We start from the raw sequence: 17,530 nt of genomic DNA, 5'->3' as shown, positions 1-17,530 counted from the left end.
TTTCAGTTAAAACATAAAATTGTGTGATTTGTGGGTGTTCCAGAGATGTAATAAAGTGGTCACATGTATATGTATATTTTTAAGAGAAATTACTGAGGAAACTCTGAGGGCCATATCTTTAATATGTAAATACATACTGCTGTCTTTGATGAAGGATATAGCACGTCCTATAGGAAAGAAAGGATCCCTTGGCACACTGATGAAAGCTGAATTTCCTTAATAGGAAAGAAAGGATCCATTGACTGTTACTGATGAAAATTGGATTTCCGTGTTAGAATAGATAAGCTGAGGTTGTCCAGGGCCAAATTGTGTAGCTCTTTGATGCCTGTTGGGTAAAAATGTGATTTGAAAATGGAGGAAATTTCAGGATGAATTAATTCAGAATCTTCTGGTTGAGAAGAGCTGCTTTAACAGCCTTAACAAGGAGAATTAGTGTCTTTCTCTTTGCTGTATGTGGTGGACAGAACTCATATACTAAAGATGGGTGATTGATCTAGTTCAGAGAAAGAAAGAAATGTGTAAAACATTTAAAAAGTTGGTGGTCTTCCTGTTTCCCCTATGTTGTCATAAATGCTTCATGTGTACTACATTATTTAAGCTTCTCAACAACCTTGAATAAGAGACTACATGTCTGTTGTAGATGAGGAAAAAGATTTAAGTGACCTACCTAAGGTTGCATAGCTCATAACAGAATCAGATCTAAAATTCAGCTGTGTTTAAGAACTCAGCTTTTTAATCATTTTTAGCATGTGCAATATTTTTTCTTTATGTTCTTTAATAAACATTAATTTTCTACTTACTAGATGCCAGTTACTGTGCTATATATGTGTACATGTATGTGTATATATATTTAAGACAGGATCTCACTCTGTCACCCAGGCTAAAGTACAGTGGTGCCGTCATGGCTCACTGCAACCTCGACCTCCTGGGCTCAAGTGATCCTCCCACCTTAGCCTCCTGAGTAGCTGTGCCAGTACGCCTGGTTAATTTTTGTATTTTTTGTAGAGACAGGGTTTTGCTTTGTTGCCCAGGATGGTCTTGAACTCCTGGGCTCAAGCAATCCTCCTACCTCCACCTCTCCAAATTCTGTAATTATGGGAGTGAGCCACACCAGCCAATTATGCTTATTACTGTTTTTGAAGAGTAATAAGGTATTTCCTGTCCTCAGAGAGCTTACAGTTGAATTACATCTTGGTTATGGTCAAAAGTTAACAAATAGAAACTTTTTGGCTGCTTTGGGAAAGAATATTGGACTATACCTCTCCTTCCAGTGGCATTTACACGTATAAAGCAAATATGATCAATGCCAGTTTGAAATGCAGTGGGATAGCTTGTGTATAATTATGTGTTAAGATGGTAACATTTTACTACCTGGGGTGTTAATACTTATGTCATTAAAATAGTTTTTAGATAATTTAAAAATTATTACAAGATAAGTAAGTTATTACAAGGTAAGATAAGTGTGGTAGCTTTTGTTATTTTAAATCAGTAGAATTCATTTCAGTCTTCACATTGACTGTTATTTTTATGGTATTGGTGAGAATTACCTGACCATAACAAACATGGCAATAATATAATACTAGATTACAAAGACAGTTCTTTATTTATTAGTTTTATATATATATATATTTTTTTTTCTTTTTTTTTTTTTTTAATTATTTATTTTTTTTTTTTTTTTTTTTTTTTTTGAGATGGAGTCTTGCTCTGTTACCCAGGCTGGAGTGCAGTGGCACGATCTCGGCTCACCGCAACCTCCACCAATTCTCCTGCCTTAACCTCCCAAGTAGCTGGGACTACAGGCGTGCACCACTATGCCTAGCTAACTTTTTGTATTTTTAGTAGAGACGAGATTTCACCATGCTGGCCGGGCTGGTCTCAAACTCCAGACCTCATGATCTGCCTGCCTTGGCTTCCCAAAGTGCTGGGATTACAGGCGTGAGCCACCACACCTGGCCAGTTTTTTCCATTTTAATAAAGGGTGTTTGTTAAAGCTGACTTTATTTTTATGCCACTGAAGATTTTTTTTTTTTTACATTATATGTACCTAGTTGAATGTAAACTACAGTACTGCTTCTTAAATGTTTTTATGTAGTATGGGTATAGAGTTCCATAAAAGTTTTCAGAATTAGGAAGAAATTGTCACATAAATATAGGAAAAATAGTCCTTCCTTTTGTAGTATTCTAATTGTAATTTAACACATTTGAAATTCATTGAGTAGCTTATATGTGTCAGAAACTCGTATTTGCTTTTTATATAAAGGTTTTTCATTTAGATCTTGTGGCAACCCTCTGAGATAAAATCTTTGAGGCTTTCATACTTTTAAGTTTGACTTAACTGAGATCACAGCTCTAAAATGGCAGTACCAGATTTTCTGACTGCAGATATTACTTGTTTTAAGTTTTCTCTTACACTCAAAGGCAAGTATATCCTGAAATTTTTGAATCTGCTCCAGTGCCTAATGTATTAGTAAATAGTGCACTGTTGGGTGGGAAAAACATAATATAGAAATCAAATCTAAGATGAATATATAAAACATATTGAAAAATAGTGAAAGTAATGTAGCAATCATTAGAATGCTGTTAGAGGACAGATCCGATTTCATGTTACTGCCACTGACTTTAAAGCATTGTCTCTATTTTGCTGGATGTAATGGAGTTCTGCTTTTGAATGTTTCAGACATAAAAGGAATTGGTAAATTATTATTTATAATGTTTTTACACAAGCCATAAGATAATAAAAATACTTTCGGATTCTAGTGAATTTACCCTGTGATGTATCCTAAACACCATGATTGTAATTTGATTACATATCTTCTGTGAAAATTTAAAACTTTTTTTAAATTTCAGCATTTCAGAGAAAAGCTGCCTTCATATGGAATGCAAAAGGTAAAGTGCTTTTTTCCACTATTTAATTTGATTTGCAAATTAAATACACAATTTTTTTTAAAGCTCTATATCAAGAAAAAATGTAAATTAATGAACTTTCTTTTACAGGATGGTATTGGAAGTTAATTTTATTCTTTTGAATTAAGGACAAAAAGAAAAAAAGGTTCATAAACAATTTTCCTGATGTTTTCTCCTGTTTTTGTCCATAATTGAAATCTTTGAAATTTAAAAAGTAAAATTTCCTCCTATAAGTTACTTTGGATAAATACCTTGCAGTTAAATCAAGATCAAACACTTCAGTTAAAAATAATGCACAAATTAATGTATTAAAGTCAGTGTACAAAAAAGTACTACTAAAAATACAGTTCTTTAATTTATTACACTATATCTTAAAATATGATTACCCTATGTAGAATAATAGGGTCTCTCATCCTTCTCTGTTTTCCCAACCTTATTTTATTTTATTTTACTTTATTTTTTGCTTTTCATAGCACTTGTTACCACCTGACATCTGTTTGTCTTCCCTTCCCAGACCAGTGTAAGTTCTTGAGGATAGGATTTGTTTTGTTCACTCTGTGTCTCTTGACTCAGAACAGTGCCTGGCATTCTAAAGACTTCCAGTAAATAAATTTCTGATTGGATAAATCACATTTCACTTCTCAGTATTTACCAGCTATAATTTCAGTGTTCAAACGTAAAACTTTTTCTGATATATACACATCTATGTATGTATAATGTGTTAGAATAAGTGGGGAATATATATATATATATTTTTTGTTTTTTTTTTGAGAGGGAGTCTTGCTCTGTTGCCAGGCAGGAGTGCAGTGACGCAATCTCGGCTTACTGCAACCTCCGACTCCCAGGTTCAAGCGATCCTCCTGCCTCAGCTTCCTGAGTAGCTGGGGGTTACAGGCACCCGCCACCACGCCCAGCTAATTTTTGTGTTTTTAGTAGAGATGGGGTTTCACCATGTTGACCAGGATGGTCTTGATCTCCTGACCTCATGATCCGCCTGCCTCAGCCTCCCAAAGTGCTGGGATTATAGGCATGAGCCACCATGCCCGGCCTAAGTGGGGAATTTTTAAAAGGTAGGTTTTCAAGTTAAATTGTTTTATACATGAAAATAACCCCTAACATCCCTTTGAGGTAGTAAGATGACTTTGTTTATACAGTGAATATTATTATTAAAAATATTAGTATATACAATTTTGAAGAAGAACGTCTTCCCAAAATATAAGGTTTTCTAGATAGCTTTGGTTTAGATATTTAATGACTTTAATTATTTGATAGGAGGTAATTTTAAAATACAATATTCTCTTCCTTGCTCCTAAAATGGCATACAAAACTTGTTCTGCAGACAAAGCCATATTTATAAATTATGGTATAAATTTGTAACGTCCTCAGTAGTTGTTTAGGCCACGAGTTTGCTTCTGTACTTAGTAGCCCCACATATCAACATTATTTTAATTCTTCTCCATGGAACTTATAAGCTGTCTCTTCTTGTTTATGTCAATATGTTTTTCTTTAACAGTGCTTTGGCTTTGTTCTTTATAATTTGGTGCACTTATCTCTTGCAGGTTGGTAGATCCAGATATCCAAACTGCCAGTATTGGATATGGCAAAATTTAGAAAGCATTAATATATTTGTTAAAAATAATTATCTTCAGTTTGGTCGAATTTTGATTAATATCTTTTTTCAGACTTAGTCAACATGTGATATTCCTTATTTTCCCTTTTGAAATAGGAATTGGTAAATTTAATTGATAACCATCAGGTAACAGTAATAAGTGGTGAAACTGGTTGTGGCAAAACCACTCAAGTTACTCAGTTCATTTTGGATAACTACATTGAAAGAGGAAAAGGATCTGCTTGCAGGATAGTTTGTACTCAGCCAAGAAGAATTAGTGCCATTTCAGTAAGTAAGCTCTTAACTTATTAAAAATGTCTTTTTAAAAGTAATCTTGCTAGAACCTACTGATTCTGAAGGTGTGGAGTGATTCTTAGTTAGGCTTGGGATTGGTGACTATGAAAGCAAATATTTGCTTAACATGTTTAGTAATAAAGCCCAAAAAATTGAGTAACCTCTCTCTTAACAGATAATAGATATTTATGAATTCAAGATAAACTTTATATCCAGGCAAATTTCAGTACGTATTCACAAGAATGAAATAGATAAAATATTTATAGAATTGATTACAGGCTTCAAATAATCTCCATCATTTGATTCTTTAAATTTTACTACTTGGTTTATTTAATATTTTTTTTACTTCTGTCATTTTTTGAGTATGTAAATACACTGAATGGTGGTGAAAATGGGAAACCTTGTTTTTTTTTTAAGCTGCATTTCTGTAGTCAGTGATTTATTTATTTATTTTTTGAGACAGGGTCTTACTTTGTCACTTAAACTGGAGTGCAGTGGTGATAACACGGCTCAGTGCAGCCTCAACCGCTAGGGTTCAAGTGATCCTCCTGCCTCAGCCCCCCAAGTAGGTGGTACTATAGGCATGTGCCACCATACCTGGCTAATATTTGTATTTTTTGTAGAGATGGGGTTTTGCCATGTTGCTCATGCTGGCCTCGAACTACTGGGCTCAAGCAATCTGCCCACTTCAGCCTCCCGGAGTGCTGGGATTACAGGCATAAGCCTCTGTGTCCGACCATAGTCAGTCATTTTTGAATGCAGCTACTCAGTAAGAGGAAATTTATGAGGAAAAATAAGGTATTGTTTCTGCTTTGTCAAGTCCAAAATTTTGGGAAGGCATACTTAAGTAACAGTTATAAGTAACTGTTAGTTCAGGTTGACTATATGAATTCCAGAATGCTCCGAAATCCAGAATGCTCCCAAATCCAGAACTGTTTGAGTACCAACATGGAAATGCTCACTAGAGCATTTCACATTTTGGATTTTCAGATTCGGAATGTTTAACAAGGGCAAGTATAATGCAAATATTCCAAAATAGAAACCGGAAACACTTCTGGTCCTGATCATTTTGGCTAAGGAATACTCAGCCTGTACATTGATTTTGTTGTCTTTGTTGTTTTTAGTTAGATGACCTAGTTAAATATGTGAGTTATATATTTTTTAAAGCTGTTTGGGGTTTCTTGTCATATATCAGTGTGCATAGTGAATTTACTTATGCTATATAATTCTGTGTATAAATTATAAAGATTTGTGTTTGGTTTTATGACAGTGCTGTTTATCATGTGTCTAAGTCATTTAATATAGAATCTGTGGTTAAAAACATTACCAATTATGACAGCATTTGGCAGTAAATACAGTATATGTTTTTTAAGCTTTGGTTTCTAAGAAGTACTATAAAGAAAGAGCAGTAGACTTCACCCCTTTTTAAAAAGAAGTGTGTAAATTTATGGGATACAAGTGCAGTTTTGTTACATGCATAGGTTGTATAGTGGTTAAGTGAGAGCTTCTAGGGTGTCCATCACCCACATCATATACATTGTACCCATTAAGTAATTTCTCGTCATCTATCCCCCTCCTATCTTCTCTTCTGAGTCTCCATCGTTTGTCATTCCACACTCTATGTCCACATATACCTGGTTTTTAGCACCCACTTATGTGAAATATGGTATTTTGTCTTTCTGTGTCTATTTCGACATGATTTCAGTCTTAGAGCTAAATAGTATTCCATTGTGGTATATATACACCACATTTTCCTTATCCAGTCATCCATTGATGAGCACTTAGATTGATTCCGTATCTTTACTGTTATGAATAGTACTGTGATAAATATGCAAAGCAGGTATTTTTTTTTTTGATACATTGATTTCTTTTCCTTTGGTTAGAAACCCAGTAGTGGGATTGCTGGATCAAATGATGGCTCTATTTTTAGTTCTTTGAGAAATCTCCATACTGTTTTCTATAAAGGCTGTACTAATTTACATTCCTACCAACAATATGTAAGAGTTCTCTTTTATCCATGTCCTGGCCAAGATCTGTTATTTTTTGACCCTTTAATAGTAGCCGTTTTGACTGGGGTAAGATATCTCATTGTGGTTTTAATTTGCATTTCTCTGATGATTAGTGATGTTGTGCATTTTTCATATACCTGTTAGCCATTTGTATAATATCTTCTTTTGAAAAAGTCTGTTCTTGTCTTTTGCTCTCCTTTTAATGGGATGATTTGTGTTTTGTTGTTGTTGTTTGAGTTTCTTGTATATACTGGGTATTTGTCCACTGCTGGATGAATACTTTGCACATATTTTCTTCTGTTCTAGAAATTATCTGTTTACTGTGTTGATTGTTTCTTTTGTTGTGTAGAAACTTCTTAGTTAATTCCCATTTGTCTATTTTTATTTTTGTCGCCTGTGCTTTTGAGGTCTTAGTCATAAATTCTTTGCCTAGACCAATGTCCAAAAGAGTTTTTCCCCAGGTTTTCTTCTAGTAGTTTCAGTTTCAGGTAGTCTTCACCCTTTTATTTGGACTATATTCCAGGAAATTGCATAAAATTACAGAATGGTGAAAAACCACTTTTGTCATAACACAGTTTTGTAGCTAGACTTAAATATTTTCACTAATATATAGCAGTTACTGTATATGCTGATAGTAGGAAGAAATGCTAAGTAGGTAATTTTTCTCTTCTTTTTTTCGACCATCTGTTGGAATTTGAGTAGACAGGTTAATGTGGTCTGTCAGTGTATACTAGATATACTTGTTGGAAAGTTTTACGTCTAAAGTATTATTTCTTAGAAATTATGCCATTTTCTATTCTGATCCCTTATTATCACTGTTCTGTCACAGAATAACTGTTGGTTACTTTTAGTTATACAAATCAGTATTAGATTATAACATTTCATCTTTCCAAATCTTATTTTTGGCAGTCATAACTTTCAAAACGTGACCAAGATCTAGAAATTCAACACCAGTCCCTACCACAAACAAAAACACAAGGGAAGAGTATCAATATGTAATTACTTTCAAATTACACATAACTTCCACAAGCTTAGATCTTGATTTACAACTCTTAAAAAAGACCAAAAAAGTATAAATTAATGAAAGGATGCTATAGAAAGGCACTTTGAAACTAATGATAGAGAACTTGGCCTTAAAAGACTTTATAAGAGGAAATGAAAAATAAACATAAACAGCTAAGAGAGGCACACACTGTTTTAGATAGCTCAGATTTTAATATCTATTTTTTTAACTCATTTAGAAATCTGAAAAACAGTTTTTCAACAGTCCTAGATTTTCATGGATATTCAGGATATTTGGTCTAAAGGAAATTATATTCTCTTTATATTTTATTTGAATTAAAGGTTGCGGAAAGAGTAGCTGCAGAAAGGGCAGAATCTTGTGGCAATGGTAATAGTACTGGATATCAAATTCGTCTCCAGAGGTAAGAAATGTTCACTTCTTATATACAGGCAGATTTTAGTGAAACTTTGAAGCTGGAGATTCAAAAGAAAAGATATTTTCCCCATTTTTATGACGGTTATTACTATTACAATTAACATTTAAAGTAACTGCAGCATAGATGGCTTGCTGCCACAAATTTATCTTTTAACCCCACATCAGACTTGGATTGCCTTTTTTAAATGGTGCTTTTATATTTGGAATGATTAGAAAAATAAACATTTTTCCTGGACATAGATTAGTAGACCATTACTCTCTGAAAAGATTGTGTTCTATACCTTTCAGTACCACCTCCACACACTTCTGACTGACTTTTTTTAATTGATTTTGGTATCTTAACCCCCTATCCAACTCCACTGTGCAGTACATACTTGGTCCTTTTCTGGAGCTTAGAACTCCATTTGCCTTTTTATGTTTTAATTTACTTAATGTTTTTTAGAGATAGGTTCTCACTCTTGTTCTGGCCGAAGTGCAATGGTGCAGTCAACTCACTGCAGCCTAAGACTCCTATGCTCAAGCAGTCCTCCCACCTCAGCCTCTCAAGTAGCTGGGACTACCGGCGCACACCGCCGTGACTGGCTAATTTTTTTACTTTTCGTGCCTGGATCTCGCTATGTTGCCCAGGCTGGTCTTGAGCTCCTGGGCTCAAGCAACCCTCCCATCTCAGCCTCAAAGTGTTGGGATTACAGGCCTGAGCCACCATGCCTGACACATTTGCCTTTTCAAATGAGCTTTCCAATTATGAACCAAATATTTAGGCCCCATAAGTAATTCAGTTGTTGTCTGAATGTCAATGGTCATATCTTTTAAAAGAAATTAACATTGTATTGGTGACAACAAAGATAATGTATAATGAACTTGAAGTATTTCCCATTACCCCATTGTGGTAGGTGTTCTTATAACTAAAAAATTAAGTAAGAAGATTTTCATTAAAACTGAAAGCATTTCTAAAATTGAAGATATAAACCTTTGTGGTAGTTAGAAGAGAAAACCAAGACTTATTAATTAATGTCTTTCATTCACAGTCGGTTGCCAAGGAAACAGGGTTCTATCTTATACTGTACAACAGGAATCATCCTTCAGTGGCTCCAGTCAGACCCGTGAGTATGTTTCAATTAAGGAAATATAAGTATTATCAAAAGATGTAATTATTAAATTGGATTTTACTAGTTAAAGAAAAATGGTTTTAAAATTTTGTACTTCACACTTCTGCCTTAGGTATTTGTCCAGTGTTAGTCATATCGTACTTGATGAAATCCATGAAAGAAATCTGCAGTCAGATGTTTTAATGACTGTTGTTAAAGATCTTCTCAATTTTCGATCTGACTTGAAAGTAATATTGATGAGTGCAACATTGAATGCGGAAAAGTTTTCAGAATATTTTGGTGAGTAAAATGTATAGTTATTACATTAGAAAAAGTACTAGAAAACCACTTAATTAAAAAAATTAATATGGTACTAGGTAAAAAGTAGTCAAAATGAATGTTTAGCTATTAATTTTATTTTAATATTATTCTACCCTCCAGTTTCATGGATTAGACAATTGGGTCTATTTTTAAATGGTGGCATCATCTCTCATAGTGAAGACAGGTAGCTTCTTCTTGGTACCACCACACAATTAAGATGGCATCATTGAAGTCAAACCACAGATTTGCATAATTTTATAAACTTCTTTCTGTCATTTTTCTGTGGCTTTTATCACAGGTTAGGGTGGCAGTTTGCTGCGAATACTGCTAGTGATCACTTATGGAACACCTTCAATGTTCCAGATAGTATATTTGCCATTTTGTCTTTCTTAGTCTTTATAATACTCTATGAGGTAGGTACTATTATCATTCACATTTTTACAGATGAGAAAGCAGCCTCAGAGCAGTTAAGTAGCTTTACCAAGCCGAACCTAGATTGGACCAGCTGCAAAGCACATTGTTTTAAAATTAATCCTCACTGTCTTTCCTGCTTATACTTGTGAAGGAAGGAGGGGGAAAGGGAGGGAATTACAATGTAATATATTTATGTTTAATAAATGTTCTTATCAGCTTTTTAAAAGTCCTTTAAAATACATCCCAGTTAATACTGAAAACCATGTAAGATTAGTTGGAGTAGGTGTTGTTATTGTTATTTTTATTTTATATATATATTTTTATATATATATATATATATATATATATATATTTTTTTTTTTTGAGACGGAGTCTTGCTCTGTTACCCAGGCTGGAGTGCAGTGGCACAGTCTTGGCTCACTGCAAGTTCCGCCTCCCGGGTTCATGCCATTCTCCTGCCTCAGCCTCCCGAGTAGCTGGGACTACAGGCACCCGCCACCACGCCTGGCTAATTTTTTGTATTTTTAGTAGAGACGGGGTTTCACCGTATTAGCCAGGATGGTCTCGATCTACTGACCTTGTGATCCGCCCGCCTCGGCCTCCCGAAGTGCTGGGATTACAGGTGTGAGCCACTGCGCCCGGCCTATTATTGTTATTTTTAAATGAGACTTGTAGAACTAACATTGAGTACCTTGCTCAAATGTATGCACATCATGGGTAGAGCAGTGATACCTACTCAGGTATTTTGACCTTTGATGTGATGTTTGCTTTTTACAGTGTGTACTGCTTGTTTCGCTTGTTATGAAATGTAAAGAGCATTTAAATAACAGTACTGAAGTGATTTTTTTATTAGTAATTTTGAAATAGTAACAATCTATTTGTTTAGGTTTTGTTTTGATTACCTTTTTCCGCTAATTCCGGGTGCTACAAGTAGTAATGCTTATCTAGAATTCAGTAAAACTTTGATATTCTGGATATTCTATTATGGTACCATCTGGGTTAATGATGAAGAGAAAATAGGCTTCTAACTAATGGATTTTGAGTTCAAGTTAAAACTATTCTTTGATATTCTGTGTTATTTTGTAGAACTGTGAGATGTATGTACAGTTTGGTAGCAGTAAAATGGTATTGAGTGAAGACTAGACTGCTGTTTTTTATTAAAGTAGATGTGGAAAAATAGGGTAGAACTGTAAAAGCTACAGGACCATTTTCTGGAATTAGTACTAATAGAGTCATTGCCCTATTTACAGTATATTGATGTTTTTAACATTTGAGTACAAATTTATGCTTCTATTTTGTCTGCCATAATAGGTAACTGTCCAATGATACATATACCTGGTTTTACCTTTCCGGTTGTGGAATATCTTTTGGAAGATGTAATTGAAAAAATAAGGTATGTAAACATTAGGAAATAAAAAACATTAAAAAGTACTAATATATCACTTTTCTCATGTCAAACTTTAGTCTCAGAAACCCACCATTGACTACTTCCTTGTAAAACATTTTTCTGGGAATTAGCCACACTTGGCTGCACATTAAAATTACCTAGAGCTTTTTAAAATCCAGATGCCTGATTTATACTCCCTACCTAAATTACATTATAATGTCTGAGGTGGTAGCCAGGCATCAGTGTTTTTTTTTAATTGAGACAGAGTCTCTCTCTGTCGCCCAGCCTAGAGTGCAGTGGAGCGATCTCCGCTCACGGCAACCTCCGCCTTCCAGGTTGAAGTGATTCTCCCACCTCAGCCTCCCAAGTAACTGGGATTACATGCGTGTGCCACCATGCCCAGCTAATTTTTGTATTTTTAGTAGAAACTGGTTTCACCATGTTGGCCAGGCTGGTCTCAAACTCCTGACTTCAAGTGATCTGCCTGCCTCAGCATCCCAAAGTCCTGGGATTACAGGTGTGAGCCACCACGTCTGGCTGGCATCAGTGTTTTTTGAAGATCCCTGGGCAGCAAAGTTTGAGAACCTTTGTCTTTAGTGTTTTAGCCCTTTTGCTGGTTCTCCTGCCTGATTTTCACTTTCCTTTGTTGGCTTCCATTGCCCAACCTTTAAATATAATTTCCCCCAGTCTTCTCAATCATTTATGTTTTCACCGTGTAAACCTGTTTATATCCCTGACTGTAGTTCTATATTTTCACAGCTTTCGGTAGTATAGCTTCAGAACTGAAGCTTCTCCTGATCTTTGAACTGGCTTTCTACTCAGTAGTATTCTAGTACCACAGATGCCTTGAACCTAACATGTCTCAAGCCTAAATCATTATCTTATATTCTCCCACCAAAAAAATAAAACAATGGGTCGGGCACGGTGGCTCACTCTTGTAATCCCAGCACTTTGGGAGGCCAAGGCGGGCAGATCACGAGGTCAGGAGATTGAGACCACGGTGAAACCCCGTCTCTACTAGAAATACAAAAAATTAGCTGGGCGTGGTGGCAGGCACCTGTAGTCCCAGCTACTCGGAGAGGCTGAGGCAGGAGAATAGCGTGAACCCGGGAGGCGGAGCTTGCAGTGAGCCGAGACTGCGCCACTGCACTCCAGCCTGGGCGACAGAGCGAGACTGTGTCTCAAAAAAAAAAAATAAATAAATAAAAATAAAACAATGTGTCTTGCCCAGCATACTTTATCATGGTTAATGATTATCCTCCACTTAATTTTCTGACCTATAAATCAAAAGTTTGTGTGTATCAGGCAGGTATGGCAACTGTTTTACACATTGAGTAACCGAGTTAATCCAAGTCATTTTGTACTGCCTTCAAACACACACAAACTCTGGGAATTTTCTTCTTGAACATGCCTTCTCATTTTTATTTCTTTGCTAAGGTCATTACTATCTCCCCTGTGCTAATACAATAGTTCCTCTTTTGGTACTATGTTCTTCATAGTACCAAAAGGATTGCTGCCATATATTTTCCTAAAAACAATTTGTTCATGTGAGCTTTCTTCTCCTGGGCAAGCTCCTCGCATATGTGGTATCTCTTCAACAAACTGTTAAGAACCTTTTTTGGTTTGCCATGGCTATAACAGAGCACCTCAGCTGGTATGCCCAAGTTACTGATTCCCTCAGCATTCTGACCACTGGCCTTTTGCTGCTTGCAGACTTCTCCAGGAGTTTGTATAGAATTGTATTTGTATTCTTTGATGGGAAAAAGGCTGAGAAGCACAGCCCCATAGGATCAGGTTCAAATTCCTTAGCTGGTCATTCCAAGGCCCTTTACAGTGTGTCCCCGTCTTCTTTTCTAGCCTCATTTCCCAGTCATGTGTCCTGTGGCCTGCTTGTGCTAAGTATACCATTCCATAGTGGTGTATTTAGCATGCCATGCCCATTTTGCGCTGTTATGTTTTTCTTCCTCTTAGACCTTTATATGCCATCTTCTCCATCCTTTCATGTGTACACTATTGATGATATAAAAAAAATCCCAGCTTCGTTGCTTGTTAAGCCTTCTCTAATTCCTCTCACAGACTTGAATTCTTTCTTTCTTTTTTTTTTTTTTTTTTTGAGACAGTCTCACTCTGTCGCCACGCTGGAGTGCAGTGGCGTGATCCCTGCTCACTGCAACCTCCGCCTCCCAGGTTCAAGCAATTCTCCTGCCTCAGCCTCCCGAGTAGCTGGGACTACAGGCACATGCCACCATGCCCAGCTAATTTTTGCATTTTTAGTAGAGATGGGGTTTCACCATGTTGGCCAGGATGGTCTCGATCTCTTGACCTCATGATCCGCCCACCTCGGCCTCCCAAAGTGCTGGGATTACAGATGTGAGCCACCACGCCCCACCTTTAGTTCTTTCTCATCTGTATTCCTATACCCCTTGTATCATATCTCTTATAACCCTTATGTTATTTGTTGTGTAGTGTATCTCTATATTTGCCTCTTGCACTAGATTTCAAACTTTTCGGGGTCCAGGATTTTGTCTTATTTTAGTAATTAGTACATAGCACAGTGCCTGACCTACGCTAAATCTGAATGAAAAAAAGGGCAGCCAGGCATGGTGGCTCATGTCTGTAATCCCAATGCTTGGGTAGGCAGAGGCGGGGCAGATCGCTTGAGCCCAGCAGTTCAAGACCAGTCTGGGCAATGTGAAACCCCCTATCTACAGAAAATACAAAAATCAGCTGGGTGTGGTGCCATGCGCTTATAGTCCCAGCTACTCAGGACACTGAGGTGGGAGGATTTCTTGAGCCTGGGAGGCGGAGATTGCAGTGAGTGGAGATCACACCACTGCACTCCAGCCTAGGTGACTAAGGGAGACCCTGTTTCAAAAAAAAAAGGGGATTGGGGGATAGATGTAGAAACATTTGGGATGAGATTTTTCAAAACTCTGAAGTTCTCTTAAGAAAACCAGGAAGTGAGAGTGGAAGGTGAGAGCAAAGGTCCTACAACCATTTTTACATGAAGAAAAATCTGCTGAGTTTTGTCCAGGCATTTATTTCACAAGTATTTATTAAGCTTTATGCCTTGCACTGTGCTAGGGTCTGAGCATAAAGCAAGGAGAGACTTGGTATATGCTCTCACAATTTATTTGTAGACAGGGAGACACGTAAGCTATTATATATAAAGTCTAAGGGAAGTGAAGAGTATATTGGAAATTAGATTATATATATTAGGTAGAGACTGGGCAAGTTAGGAAAGCAGTGGAAGTCAAAGTAGGAAAGAGGGAAATGTATGTATCAGAGAAGGTAGAACATACTAAAAGCCTCAGAGAGACAGCACGTAATGGTCTTCCATGTCCTGATTTTATCATCAGTGGCCATAAATTTTCTGTACACTTCCCTCTTCATTTCCACTTTTTACCATGTGTCCCACACCCTATCATGACACATTTAGCAATTGCTTGCCAGGAAAATAATAGGGAACTGCTTGGCAACAATGAAAACAAAGTTTTGAGGATCAATAATCTGAAGGCACCTGATGGAAACTTGCTTTCTTAAGCTCCCTGGATGTCAGGGAATGCATATGGAATTGTAGCCAAGCAGTCTCTTGAAGCAAAAAGATGGTATCTGTGCATTTGCCATCTGCTCATCAGCTCTAAGAGGAGAGTTGAATGAGGGTAGTCCTTGGTTAGAGATTTTCATCAGAAGCTCCCGGCTATCCCCTTCCCAGAAGAAGAGCTGCACAGCAGGGAGGTAGCAAAGAAAATACAATGACCAGAACAAGAGCAGGGCAAGATGATATGGAGGGTTGTGATTGGAGGTGGGAGGATTGAAGGTTACCTCTGTTCTGCAATTTCTGGGAAGGGAGCCGACTTTGGGTCCATCCTGCTGACTAGGACCAATCTGTGTCTTAGGTTGCCATACCTCAAGTAGGTGCCTCTGTATGTATCGAAGACTTAGGGGAATTCTGGGTCACAGGTACTGAATAGGGGAGGGGATTAACACTTTCTGGGTGTCTGCTATACATGAGGCTTTATCACTGTTTTTTTTTTTTTTACTTTATCACATTTTAAAAAATCTCATGCCAGTACTGTTACAAACATTAATCTCTCAAATAAGATAACTAAAGGCCAGATGTTTAATGCCTTGTCTAAGGTCACACAGCTAGTCAGTAGCAGAGTAAGGATATTAATTCTGATTAATTGGAGTCCATGCTCCAACCCCTTCCCCATTCCGTCTAGATGCTGTCCTCTAGTTGAGCTCAGAGACTCCTTGGGGTTAAAGTGTGGGTTCATTTTTGTCTTTTCCCACCTCGTGCCTCGCAGGACTGACAATGATAGGTAGAATTATTGTCCAGATGTGCCCTCTATGGTTTTAGCAATCACTACAGGATGGTAGTAGAATCATAGTACGGCACTCGATTGACATATAAGAGACTTGAATACTGATTCTGGATCTGCCATTAGCTACAACTGTGTGACTGAGCAGAATTAAATAGTTGTCTAGCGTGGGTCTGTAGATCTGGATATACTATCTGAATCTCCTGCGGGCACTAATTAAAATTCTTAGATTAACAGACCCAAGGCATACCTACCAAATCCAAATCATCAGGGATGGGATTTAGGAGTCTGTATTTTACAAGCTCCCTGAGGGATTCCATTCTTATGTGCAGTCAGATTTGGACTTACATTAATGTTAACTTTTGTTCTAAAGCAAACTTAAAATTGAAGGTAAAAGTTACTTACTTTAGTCTTTTTTAAAAATTTTGACTACTAAAAATGGTCTATAGGTTTATGTACTTCAATAGAGAAGAATGATTTTTATCCAAAATATCAGGTTTTATAAGTTAATGAACACAAACTGATATTTTAGCTAGCATTCACTTGAAAGCATAATGAAAATGTTCTTTAGAATCCTTTTTGAAAATCCTAAATATAAAATATCACAGATTTTAGCTAGAACTAGAGTTTCAAAAAAGTGAAAATATTCAAGAATGTTTTTATTTTAGGTATGTTCCAGAACAAAAAGAACACAGATCTCAGTTTAAGAGGGGTTTCATGCAAGGGCATGTAAATAGACAAGAAAAAGAAGAAAAAGAAGCAATATATAAAGAACGTTGGCCAGATTATGTAAGGGAACTGCGAAGAAGGTAAGTTTATTTTGTCTGAAGGTGAGAAATCAGTGGCTAAATAACTAAAACAAAAAGCCGGGGGGCTGGGGGCATCTTCTTGAGTCTGTACATACCTTGTGAGTCTCTTACTCGAGCTAAATATTGTGCTGATTTGACTTTTAAGCACTGTTACCCCAGTAACTCTCTCTGATCTGTAGATTATGTTCCTCCATTTGCAGATTGAGTTAATTTTAAGCTTTTATAGCAAATTAACAGAAAACTTGATTAAGTATTTCGTGACTTTGTGTTTAACTTTGATAGGTATTCTGCAAGTACTGTAGATGTTATAGAAATGATGGATGATGATAAAGTTGATCTGAATTTGATTGTTGCCCTTATCCGATACATTGTTTTGGAAGAAGAGGTTAGTTTTGTTTATTTTTCTTTTTTCAGTTAACATAATTTTAATTTTATTAATGTATCAAGGCCATGAAAAATACAATTTTCTTAAATGCTTATGAAATAGACTGGAAGAAATTACTTTTGATACTAGAAATCATCTCATAGTAGCAAAAGATTTAGGCATTTGACCTGTTTGAAGAAAAGACTAAACAAATATATGGATTATAAATCTCATTTTTTAAAAGTGAGCTTAGCTGGATGCGGTGGCTCATGCCTGTAATCCCAGCACTCTGGGAGGCCAAGGCAGGTGGATCACTTGAGGCCAGGAGTTCGAGACCAGCCTGGCCAACGTGGCAAAACCCTATTTCTACTAAAAATACAAAAATTAGCTGGGCGTGGTGACACAGGCCTGTAATCCCAGCTATTTGGGAGGCTGAGCATGAGAATCACTTGAACCCAGGAGGCAGATGATGCAGTGATCCGAGATCATGCCATTGTACTCCAGCCTGGGTGACAGAGCAAGACTCTATCTCAAAAACAATAATTAAAAAAAAAAAAGCTTATATACT

General features: G+C 36.6%; 1 protein-coding gene across 1 annotated transcript in view; it reads left to right on the top strand.

Annotated features, from left to right (window-relative positions):
* The window catches only part of DHX36 (DEAH-box helicase 36), a 52,785-nt gene that overhangs the window by 8,342 nt on the left and 26,913 nt on the right, over positions 1-17,530 (top strand). The window contains exons 4-11 of the mRNA XM_003256318.4: positions 2,848-2,886; positions 4,631-4,801; positions 8,161-8,240; positions 9,283-9,357; positions 9,476-9,642; positions 11,389-11,470; positions 16,458-16,598; positions 16,881-16,983. Coding sequence (XP_003256366.2) covers positions 2,848-2,886; positions 4,631-4,801; positions 8,161-8,240; positions 9,283-9,357; positions 9,476-9,642; positions 11,389-11,470; positions 16,458-16,598; positions 16,881-16,983 — 858 coding nt within the window. The remainder of the gene's footprint in view (positions 1-2,847; positions 2,887-4,630; positions 4,802-8,160; positions 8,241-9,282; positions 9,358-9,475; positions 9,643-11,388; positions 11,471-16,457; positions 16,599-16,880; positions 16,984-17,530) is intronic.

Source organism: Nomascus leucogenys, chromosome 11 (assembly GCF_006542625.1).
Source record: "Nomascus leucogenys isolate Asia chromosome 11, Asia_NLE_v1, whole genome shotgun sequence".
In the NCBI taxonomy this organism is placed as follows: Eukaryota; Metazoa; Chordata; class Mammalia; order Primates; family Hylobatidae; genus Nomascus; species Nomascus leucogenys.
Note: the sequence above shows the minus strand (reverse complement) of the source record. Positions and strands in the feature narration are given on the sequence as shown.